Source organism: Sus scrofa, chromosome 14 (genome assembly GCF_000003025.6).
Source record: "Sus scrofa isolate TJ Tabasco breed Duroc chromosome 14, Sscrofa11.1, whole genome shotgun sequence".
NCBI classification, from domain to species: domain Eukaryota; kingdom Metazoa; phylum Chordata; class Mammalia; order Artiodactyla; family Suidae; genus Sus; species Sus scrofa.
This window is the reverse complement of record NC_010456.5, coordinates 34,615-46,801: the sequence shown is the minus strand read 5'-3', so window position 1 is coordinate 46,801 and position 12,187 is coordinate 34,615. Positions and strand designations below refer to the sequence as shown.

Here is a 12,187-nt window from a genome sequence, read left to right as displayed (position 1 = left end):
AAAAGCAAGCGACACTTTTCTTTTGCATTACAGGAAGCTTGGGAATGCTGTCGTATTTCAGAGAAAAGAAAGTCACTCCTCAAGCATCTTAGCCCAGGCAGATTCCATGGCCAACTTTGCTGGAGGCAGGTACTAAACAATTTGTGCAAGAATCAATGTCTTCTCTCTCTAATCTAGTCCCTACCACAACTCAGCACATTGATATTTATTCATTTGTTCCAATGTGGATTTCACACATTTAAGGCATTAAAGGGGCACACAAAGGGCCAGAGAGAAACCTCTCTGTTTGGGTCAGTGCTCAGCCAAGACTGGACTCTGCTCCACCCGAAAAGAGGACCGCTATCAAGTCCCGTGCCATGTTGTCCTGCTCCTCTCCCTTTGGGCCCAGGCCTGGGAAACCAGAATATGCCCCCTCCGAACAGACACACAGAGGCAGTTCCCTGAAGACGTCTGTGGACACAGGGCAGCCTGAGGCTCTGCCCTCCAGTTCAGTCTAGTGGGAGTGACATCCCCTCCTCACCTAGCACTGTCATTTGGGAAGGGAAATGGGTGTGGATGGGGAGATGGGACTGTACGCCAGAAAGATGTCTATGACGAACCCCTGAGTAGTTTGGAGCAAACCCAAGGTGCCAGAGTTCCCAAGTGGCTCAGTGGGTTAAGGATCTGGTGGTGTTGCTGCTGTGGCACAGGTTTGATCCCTGGGCCGGGAACTTCCACATGCTGCAGGCAGGGCCAAAAATAAAACAAAACAAATCCAGGGTGCTGATGACACAGATCCAACTTTAGACTCTTCAGGCTGTGAGGCGGGGGCCAAGAGCTGGGAGTCCTCCTTAGGCCCGACAAAGGAGGATAAACCAGTCCATCTGAGCTCACCAAGAAGCCACTGCACCTTACAGACTGTACCCTACCACCCCCACCCTGGTTTTTCTTGAGACTGGGCAGGGCAATTTAAGTCTTCTGGAGTTCATCTCTGACGTCTACTGGATCCCCATTTATATACAGTAAAGCTAACTTTGGCGGCTCTATAACCCCAAAGTATGGTCTCCCAGATGAATGAGAGGGGTCTTCAAGATCTCCCCAACCTCGAGCGATCCGTCAGTTCCCCTGGCTGAGCAGACTTCCTCCTCACAGGTGCGCTCCCACCCTCTCGGTGTGGACGGGTAGGTACACGGTGTGAACTAGAGAGGAGATGCATTTCATTCATCTTCCAATTTCTTTATGCACACCCATGTGTTTGACATTGGGAATTGGGATTTGTATTAAACCTGCATGGTGAGTTGGGAGAGGCAGGCTTGCTTTCAGAAAACTTTTGCCATGGCACAGGGACATGCTCGGCATCCAGAAAAGAAGCCACTGTGGGCTGGACACAGGGAGGAGCAGGGACTTGGCAGGGAGCACCATGGCCTGGCTGAGGGAAGTGGCCCTTGTGCAGACAAAGGAGAGGGAGGATTTGGAGTTCCCTTGTGGCTCAGTAGGTTAAGATGTTGGTGTTGTCACTGCTATGGCTCAGGTCGCTAATGTGGTGTGGGTTTGATCCCTGGCCTGGAAACTTCCACGTTCTGTGGGTGCGACCAAAAAAAGGAGGGTGGGGGGAGGATCCATTCCAGATGCACAGAAATAGCCATCATCTTTTTATTGATGACTGGATATATGTCTACAAATCAGCCCTCACCCTATCCCTCCATCCCTTCCACAGTTTGTAAAATAATTGAAGTGCTCCATGTTGTTCAACCATAAAAGACAGGACAGATGGGCTTTTAAAGCTCTGTTTCCCTTTCATCTAAGGAAACCCACTGGGTCCTCTGCCTGCCCATATCCGTTGCACTGTCTGCCCTTCCATCCTGACGTCTTCATTTCCTGAGAAGTATGGCTAGGAGACCTCTCCAAGGGAAAGAACACAATTCTTCAAATGCCTTTCAATTTTGCATAGCATTAAAGGTATAGATGAGCCTTAGCTGATTTAATGTCTCCTATCAACTCACACGTACTTAGGTTATTTCCATCACTTTGCTGTCGTAGGGGCTTCAAGTGTTGCTCCCATAGCCTCAGGGGCTGAGGCCTGGGATGCCCTACGGTGTCCCACCAAGGTCCTTTGTTGGAGGTAGGGATGGAAACGGCTCCTATGGCCCACAGGTACCTCTCCCGGATGGCCTGAGGCAAGATCAGACGTGGAGGAGAAGCGAGATGTGCCTGGGGCAGATGTGGCTGAGGGGATGAAGAGGCTGGAAATGGCAGAAGGGGTGAATGGGATTGTGGTGGCTCCCAGGCCTCAGGGTTCTGGGACAGCAGCTGCTGGGGTGGCACCTGTGGCTCCCGCACAGCTGTTGGCAGAGGTGGAGGTGAAGGCTGCTGGTTCCACCATGATTGCTGTTCACCAGAAGGAGGATGCTGCCTCCAGTCCTGCAGCGCCTGGTTCCCAGCCAGTGGCATCCCAAGGCCCCCCAAATCTGCACTGCCAGCTTCTGCCCATGAAAAGGGCTGTTGGGAAGTGGTAAGAAAAGTGGGGCTGAAGCCTGAGAAGAAAGAGCAGTTTGGGTTTCCAGAAGGCTCTTCAGCTGGAATTTCTGTGTTGGGCAAGGCAATATTCACACCCCTGTTACCAAAATACCCCAAGAAAATAGCTTGACCGGGAATATCCTCTGGATTCCAGAAGTGGCTGGCATCTCTCTGGGCTGCCAGAGGACCCTGCTGGCAAGAGAAGCTGGGGGCACAGAATTTACCTTGATTGGGTCCTGGAATTGGTGCATAAAGTCCATCTTGATTGGATTCTGGAACTGGGGCATAGAGTCCACCTTGACTGGATCCTGGAACTGGCACATAAAGTCCACCCTGACTGGATTCTGGAACTGGCGCATAAAGTCCGCCCTGGCTGGATCCTGGAACTGGGTCGCCGTTTCCACGCTGAACTGGGGCACCGACCTCCCCCTGAGTGGGTCCTGGAACGACGTGGGGCTTTTTCATCTTCTGGGCATTCTTCATTGAAATTCGCGCTCTCCTGTTCTGAAACCAGACCTGAGATGTGGGTGGGGTGGGGTGAGGGTGGGGTGAGGGTGGGATCGGGGGCAGGGGGAGGCGAGGGGAGAGAGGAAGAGACATTTTCCAGTTAAGCCCAGTTGTGAAGTCATCACCACCAAGTAATATGTGACCTAAGGTCAAACAAGTGTCAAAACCACTAAAGCTTAGAATAAAAGTCAAGTCCTTGGCTAGGCTGATTCCACCCATTCACTGTGTGGCCCAAACTTGCCTTCCGGGCAAATCGCCCGCAAAGCAAAGTTATGCAAGTGCACATGCGCACGCCCTCACACGGATTCTCGCCAGGACACAGTGTGGAAGCCGCTGCGAAGGAACGCTGGTCCTCCCCACCCCTCTTCGTCAGTTTCCCAGTTCCTTTTTTTTTTTTTAAGGGCCGAACCCGCGGCATATGGAGGTTCCCAGGCCGGGGGGAGTCAAACCGGAGCTGTAGCTGCTGGCATATGCCCGCAGACGCAGCAACGCAGGATCCGAGCCATGTCTGGGACCTACACCACCGCTCACGGCGACGCCGGACCCTTAAACCCACTGAGCAAGGCCAGGGATGGAACTGTCATCCTCATGGATGTTACTAGGGTTCGATAACCACTGAGCCACGACGGGAACGCCCAGTTTTCCAGTTCTTGCTTGTATGTTCACTCCCGCCCCTTCTCTTCTGCCAACTACAATTCACCTGCTATAATCCAGATGGCCTTTCAAAGAATCCAACCCCCCCCCCCCCCCTGCCAGTGGAAATGGGGAGGCGCTGGTCGGAGAGTGTAAACTCTTAGTCATAAGATTAACACGTTCTGGGGGTCTAATTAATATACAACATGGTGATTATAGCTAATAACACGGTGACATGAACTTGAAAGTTGCTGAGAGAGTAGATCTTAAAATATCAGTTCCTCTGTGGATCCTCTCCCCACCTTACCTCAGGCCAGGTGAGTCTTGCGAACAGGACACCTGTCAGTCCTGCTCCTATCTTTTGCCCAAACACAGGCGGTCCTCCTCTTTCCCCATTTCCAGGCAGGCCTCCCCCTTGCTTTGAGATGGGTTCCACTTTAGGACTAGACTCCCCTTTCCTGGTGGGCTCTCCCACCCCTCACCCTGCTCCAGCTCAGCCAGGGCCTCGCCTTTGCTCTCCAGGAACACAACAGCAGCCTCTTGATAGGCCCAGCTACCAGGCAAGCCCAGAAGATAGAACTGAGCAGTAGGGGAACTACAAAACTTCCACACCTGCTTTCTTCCCAATTCAGAAGAAAAAAAAACTCCTCCATGAAAATTATAAGACAAAGGCCCAGTCCTACAAACTCCAGCTTTGTACCCTGCTGTACACACCCTGCCCCCAGGTCAAGCCCAGCTCCAGCCAGGGTGCTGACTGCACCTGAACTAATCCAGCTTTTCTTCCCCAGGGCCCTTGCAAATGTTAATCTGATCTTCAACCAGCAAACTTTGCCAGCCCCTCTGGATTTACTAGGGTGCCTCCCAGGTGCCCCTTGAGTGATGCGCAGCTGAGCTGTTGGAACTTCAGGGTTTCCCATCTGGCTCCAGGAGCTACTTAAACTGTAACAGGAATCCCAGGACCATTTACTGAACTTCTGGGGCCAAGGCTTTTGCCTGCAAGTGGTTATGAAGTTGTACTGGCTCATATGATGCTTGATAGGAAATGACAGGCAAGTCAGTTCTGGCTGTGATCAAGTCCTTGTGGGCTGCCTGCCCCTCCCTCAGAGTGAGGTTCCCCAGGTCAGTTGATAAGAGGCTGCTGGAGGCTTTCAAGTCTAAAAGTCACCTGCTTAGGGTCATCACAAAGTTTTTTCTATATCCTTGTTCACTGCATTGTAAAGTTAGGAACACCTGGGCGGGGGTGGGGAGGTGCTTCAGAGGAAAGATATGAAAATTTGGAAAAATTCAGTTACCACCTTTGTTTTCTTGGCTGCACCCGCAGCATGCAGACGTTCCTGGGCCAGGGATGGAACCTGCGCCACAGTAGGGACCCACTCAATCCTTAACCCGCTGCACCACAGCAGGAACTCCCAGTTACCACTTCAAAAAATAGGACTCCCCACAGCCCTCACCATCCAAGTTTATCGCTCCTTATCAGTACCCGGTGTTTTCTGTAACCCTCCTCCCTCTGGGCTGTGGTTTATTTCTGGGGTTACATAGTTTTTTTTTTTTTTTTTTGAAAAATCAAACTCTTGAGCACCTGACACCTAGAAAAACTCAAGGGATCTTTGTTCCTACTCCAGTGGCCTCAGATTCATTCCACCATCTTTATCACACAACTTGAAAGAGACTGGATAAGAAATGGTGGGACTAGGGGACTCTAGGAGCTGCAGAATGCTAGGGGGTAACTCAGATGGTGCTGCACATGAGAACCACCTGAGGAGATAGCAGAACTCCCCGGGCCCAGGCTGAACCCCAGCCGTCAATGTAGGGTGAAGGGCTAGGGGTGAGCAGCATGCTGGAGTCACCTAACAGTTCTATAATGCCAGGGGACACGCTCCCAGAGAGTCTGGATCAAACTTTGCGATGGGACCTTGTTCGTCTAGGATTGAAAAGCACTGGTCCAGAACAGAGACTTCGATCCCAGCTGCACATCAGAACCACCTGGGAGGCTTTCCAAACAACCTGTGGATATTTCAGCTCTACTCCCAGAGACTTGAATTTCATTTAGAGCATGGTTCTCAAAGGACCTCACACTTCAATCAGCTGGGGGTGGGGGGAGAGGTAAAACTCCCAATCCTAGGCTGCGCCCAGACTCATCCTGCAGACCTCCTGGAGGCTGAAACAAGGACCCCACTCTTCACCCCCCTCCCCCATCTAAGAGGGATTACAGCGTGCTGGCAAGGCTGAGACCCAGAGGTCCAAAGGGTTCTGGACCCCGGACCTCCAGCCATCTTTGGGGAAATCCCTGTGAGGTCAAACCCTTTTTTTTTTTTTTTTTTTTTTAACAATACAACACCCAGATGTGATATGCCTTTGCTCTTTTGCCTGCTTCCTATTCTCTCAGTGATTCCTGGAGGGCTCCAGACCCGCTGCAGCAAAGGGAATGCAAAGCAAACTGAGAAGCCTGCTTGTACTACCATTCCTCTCACTACATCAGTTTCTGGCTTTGATAATGTAGTTGCTTTTCTTCTTTTCTTTTTTCTTTTTTTTTTCTTCTTTTTTTTTTTTTTTTTTGTCTTTTTAGGGCTGCAGGTATGGCATATGAAATTCCCAGGATAGGGGTTAAATTGGAGCTGCAGCTGCCAGCCTACACCACAGCCACAGTAACACAGGATCTGAGCTGAGTCTGCAACCTACACCATAGCTCACGGCAACGCCGGATCCTTAACTCACCGAGTGAGGCCAAGGATGGAACTTATGTCCTCATGAATAATAGTCAGGCTTGTAACCTGCTGAGCTACAACAGGAATTCCTGTGGTTGCTTTTCTTGAAAGATAGTTACTTAAATTAACAAGCAATGAGTTTATTATTGTTATTTTTAATAAATTAGCAAATATTTTGAAGTTTCTCAGTTTCAAAGTCTAATATAGTAAATATTTGACAGTATAACCCATAGAAGCCAGTTTAGACTCTACCCCTTGCCAAAGTAGTAACCTAAATTACGACACCTTTGTTTTCCTAATCCGGTAAATGGGGATGATAATGCCCACCTTGCATGGATATTAAGAGGATTAAGAGTTTCTTAAGCCAGTATTAAAATACATGCATTGATTCCTCACCCAGATCCACCCTCCTCTGGAAGAGCACAGATTTATGCTTTTACCTGGATTCTTGGCTCAGGAATTTGTATTTGATTTGCGAGTTCTACTCGGACATTAATATCAGGGTAAGCGTCAGCTTCAAAGGCATCAATAAGAATCTTGTATTGGTTCTTGTTGAACCTGGTTCTCTTGCGCCTCCGGCCTTGTTGGGGCTCTGGGCCATCTTGGGGCTCTGGGCCATCTTGGGGCTCTGGGCCATCTTGAAGCTCTGGGCCATCTTGGGGCTCTGGGCCATCTTGGGGCTCTGGGCCATCTTGGGGCTCTGGGCCATCTTGAAGCTCTGGGCCATCTTGGGGCTCTGGGCCATCTTGGGGCTCTGCGACAGATAGAGAATAAGAAAAGAGACTTTGGTCTCAGGCCTCACATTTAGGTTCACACTTGACCTATCCACCTCCACGCACCCTTCTGACTTGCTCCTGGAAGTTCAGGTCAGTGTAGAACCTGCAGCCTTCCGACAAGGATTTTGTTTCCAGGCATAAAGCTTAGGCCCCTTTGCAGAGCTCTCCCAGGACTGCTCCGAATATTTGGCTGCTGGTCCCCCCCCCCCCCACCGTGCCCTGCCCCAGGAATCTCATGAAATATGGAGGCAGAACCGGCTCCCAACTCAGGGCTCCCAGCCACATGTCTTTCAGACACCGCAGAAGTCAATGCACCCTGAACACCTTTTGGGGGCATCTGCCATATAAACTATAATTACAACTCAATGCACAGGTCCAGATACTGGCCTGGGTATTGGGTATGCCCAGATGGGTCAAGACCCTACAAACATGTATCTGCCACCTAAACAAGGACCCCAAACACACATATTAGGAGATGTCAAAAACTACAACCAGGAAATAAAAATAAATAAATAAACGAATACGAGGAAATGTCATCTAAGAAAAATCTAACATCTGGGAATTTCTATACATTAACATTTGCATTTCCCGTTGTGATCTGAAGAAGCTCCCCCGCCCTCAGTCTTAGACTTGGGCCCCCAAGATGGACTCGCCACTGGCTCAGCCCTCAATGGAATTGACTTCATGATGAAAAAATGAGCAAAATACCAGGCCAAGCAAGGCTCCCTTCCCCTCTCTCCCCACCTTGGAGTTCTGGAGCACTGCCCCTCCCTGTGGGGGGGAATTTTCCACACTTGTGAATTGAAAATGCATGGAGTTCCCGTCGTGGCGCAGTGGTTAACGAATCCGACTGGGAACCATGAGGTTGCGGGTTCGATCCCTGGGTTAAGGATCTGGCGTTGCCGCGAGCTGTGGTGTAGGTTGCAGAGCGGCTCAGATCCTGCGTTGCTGTGACTCTGGTGTAGGCCAGTGGCTACTGCTCCGATTGGACCCCTAGCCTGGGAACCTCCATATGCCGCGGGGGGGGGGGGGTCCAAGAAATGGCAAAAAAAAAAAAAAAAAAAAAAGAAAATGCACTGTACCGCCACCGGTGACAAAGGCCACCCTGAGCTCCTTCTCCAAGGCCGTTTTAGGGTCTGGTTTGGTTAGCTTTCCCCTTTCCAAGTCTCAGCACCAAATGTCACAGCAAACAGAAAATTTCAATTCACTCCAGGTAAGCCCTGCCCAGACCCGCTGCCCAGCCTCACCTACCATTGGCCCGTTGCCCACGCAGGCCCTCCTGCTAAGGATTCACTTTTTTTTTTTCTTTTCATTTTTGGCTATGTCAGTGTTCCCCGGGCCAGAGATGGACCCCATGCCACAGTTGTAACCAGGGCCACAGAAGTGACAATACCACGCCCTTAACCCGCTGAGCCACCATGGAACTCCGCCAAGGACTCACCCTTTGAAGACATGACTAGGATGCGTCTCCTGACGAGCAAGGGTCTCCTAATGAGCAAGGGACGCCTGATGACCAAGAACTGCCTCCCTCCTTCCCCGAGTCCTGTAGACGCACTGGAGCGACCCACCCAGTTAAAGCCCTTTTTAACACTTTGTAAGGCTCCCCTCCCTTGATGGGATCTTCTCTGATTGGACTTCGGCGAGCAGCGCCGCTGCGGCCGCACTCTTCCGGCTTTGCTTCCCAGCGCACGTTTTCCGAGCGCGGAGCTTCTAGGCCTTTGCAAGATGGTGCGTGCTACATCAGGGAGTAAGGAACTTGATGTAATATGCCCAGCACAGCTGCAAAATAGCGTAGGCCATACTGCACAGACCATCAATGAGTGTCATCTTGAGGCGCACGAGGGCAAATCAATTAGTTACAGAGTGAAAAGGAAACGACCCCTTTGCCCTCCCATTTCGCCCCTCCGGCCTGTATGCTGTAGAGCAAACAGTCCCCAGTAGTAAACTTCAGGCTGAGTCCCTCAGTTACTAAGAAACCTGGTACTGGTCTTCCGTTTTGCAGTCTTCCGAATTATAGCTTGTAGCATTTTAATCGCCAAAAGAGCTGCTATGAAAGCTGCTGCTGTGGGAGTTACCATCCTGGCGCAGTGGAATTGAATCCGACTAGGAAACATGAGGATGCAGGTTCGATTCCTGGCCTCGCTCAGTGGGTTAAGGATCTGGCATTGCCATGAGCCGTGGTGGAGGTCGCAGATGTGGCTCGGATCTGGCCTTGCCATAGCTGTGGTGTAGGCCAGCAGCTACAGCCCCAGATTTGACCCCTAGCCTGGGAAACTCCATATGCCACTGGTGTGGCCCTAAAAAGACAAAAAAAAAAAAAAAAAAAGGAAAGCTGCTGCTATGCCTACTAAGCACACAGAAGGTCATGAGTCAAGGTTTAGACAGTTTTATGCTGAATATCAGGGCCCCCTTTTCCTAAATCCTCCTAAATCCCAGGGGACTGAGGAAGTGGTGGGGGTTTGAGCAGCATGTAAAGCCAGGGAAATAGAAAGCATGATAGGTTGAGAACTGCCCCCAACCTGCAGGTACCAGGAGAGGAGAAGGGGGAAACTGCACAGCAGAGTTGGCTGATCTCACTTGGGTGATTAGCAGGGTGGGTCCTTAGTTAGGATCACATTTTAACCACCTTCCCTTGTTTCCTTTCAAGCTCCAAAGTATTGTCTTGTTTTTCTTCTGGCTGGAATAATTTGGGATCGCCTCAGAAAAAGAAAAATTATTTCCACCAAAATATATCCTGAGCAGAAAGATTTAAGTAGCAAGAGGAGCCTTGAAAAGATCCTGATATTAAGAAGTAGAGTGGGAAGTATTTTCGAAAATTTCTGGAGTTCCCATCGTGGCACAGCAGAAATGAAGCTGACTAGGAACCATGAGGTTGTGGATTCAATCCTTGGACTAACTCACTAGGTTAAGGATCCAGCATTGCTGTTAGGTGTGGTGTAGGTTGCAGACATGGTTGGATCTGGTGTTGCTGTGGCTGTGGTGTAAGCTAGCGGCTGCAGCTCCGATTAGACCCCTAGCCTGGGAATTTCCATATGCTATGAGTGTGGCCCTAAAAAACAAAAAAACAAAAAAAAAAAAGGAAAAAAAAAAAAGAAAAAGAAAATTTCCAAGGAGGTCCCTGGTGGCCTAGTGATTGAAGATCCAGTGTGGTCACTGCTGTGGCTTGGGTCGCTGCTGTGGTGTGGGTTTGTTCCCTGACTCAGGAGCTTCCAGGTGCCTCAGGCATGGCAAAAGGGGGAAAAAAGTTGCCAGGGGAGTTCTGTTGTGGCACAGCGTAGCGAACTGGACTAGTGTCCATGAGGATCGGATTTGATCCCTGGCCTTGCTTGGGCTAAGGATCCAGTGTTGCCGCGAGCTGTGATGCAGGTCACAGACAAGGCTCAGATCCCACATTGCTGTAGCTGTGGTGTAGACTGGTAGCTACAACTCTGATTGGACCCCTAGCCTGGGAACTTCCATATGCTGCGGGTGCAGTCCTAAAAAGACAAAAAAAAAAAAAAAAAAAAAAGCTGCCAAGAGGACAGCCCTGAAATACCACATGGCACTTTCCTGATGGTCTCTTGGAGAATTCCATCTCAGCAACCTGGTTCTTGCTCTGCAGTCCAGGAAGCTCAGAGACACATGGGCACCATCCTCCTGGTCTGCTCTGAGGGCGAGTTTGGCTGGCCTGTCTCCTTCCTGCAGAGAGGAGAAGCAGACCAAACACCCAGAATGCTTCCCAGTCCTACACGGCTCTCCATTTGCATCAGTTCTGGTCAGAAATTTTCTCCAAAGCTGTGTGTCCATGAAGGACGTGCTCTGCTCGAAAAGGCTCAGCATCAGGAGTTCCCGCCGTGGCACAGTGGAAACGAATCCTACTAGGAACCATGAGGTTGTGGGTTTGATCCCTGGCCTCTCTCGGTAGGTTAAGGATCTGTCATTGCCGCCGCTGTAGTGTAGGTTGCAGATGGGGCTCAGATCCAGCGTTGCTGTGGCTGTGGTGTAAGCGTGCTCGAATCAGACCCTTATCCTGGGAAATTCCATATGCCGCCGTGCAGCCCTGAAAAGCAAAAAAAGAAAAAAGAAATGGGAGAAACTCAAGCCTTGTAATAGGCAAGGATAGATGGAAGCAGAAATGAGATGAGTGGTGGGCAATACCACAAAAGGAGCATCCAGAGCTCAAGGGATCCAGGGCTCTCTGGGCGGAGACCTGCCCATGTTTTAATTGGTCCCTGAAACCAACCTCATGCCCATTTCCTCAAGAGTGGAGGCCAAGTCCAGACCCTTTGGAAGGCACAGCCCTGGGATTTAAGCCAGTTTCGGCAGTAAACTGCTGCCCTCTTTCCTCCTCTGAAACAGGCTGTAGGGTGTTTATGTCTAATGCAGTGGCTGCAAGCCCCATGTGCTTTTGGGCACCGAATGCAGAAAATCCAAACTGAGGTATGCTGTGAATGTAAAACACACACTGTATATTGGACCCTCAGCACAAAACACAGGATGTGAAATAGCTCTGTCCTTGAAAAAAGTAATCAATGTCAGTGATTATTAGAAAAATGCAAATCAAAACTACAGTGAGGTACCATCTCACAACAGTCAGCGTGGCCATCATCAGTAAGTCCACAAATAACAAATGCTGGAGAGGGTGTGGAGAAAAGGGAACCCTCCTGTACAGCTGGTGGGAACATAAATTGGTGCAACCATTATGGAAAACAGTATGGAGATACCTCAGAAAACTAAACATAGTACCAAGTGACCCAGCAATCCTACTCTTGGGCATATATCCTTGAAAAAGATACATGCATCTGTATGGTCATTGCAGCACTATTCACAATAGCCAAGACATGGAAACAACCTAAATGTCCAACAGATGTTTGGATTAAGATGTGATATATATATGCACATACACATACACAATGGAATACTACTAAGCCACAAAAAAGAACAAAATAACGCCATTTGCGCAACATGGATGGAACTAGAGACTCTCATACCAAGGGAAGTAAGTCAGAAAGAGAAAGACAAATACCATATGACAGCACTTTATCTGGAATCTAACGTATGGCACAAATAGACATTTCCACAGAAAAGAAA

General features: G+C 49.8%; 1 protein-coding gene across 1 annotated transcript; it reads right to left on the bottom strand.

Annotated features, from left to right (window-relative positions):
* LOC106505872 (pituitary homeobox 3-like) lies at positions 1,555-8,689 on the bottom strand. The gene is made up of 3 exons (XM_021073754.1): positions 8,559-8,689; positions 6,782-7,095; positions 1,555-3,012 (listed from the first exon to the last, which is right to left on the bottom strand). Exons 1-3 carry the CDS (start codon positions 8,569-8,571, stop codon positions 1,933-1,935), a joined length of 1,407 nt encoding a protein of 468 aa, XP_020929413.1. The 5' UTR covers positions 8,572-8,689; the 3' UTR covers positions 1,555-1,932.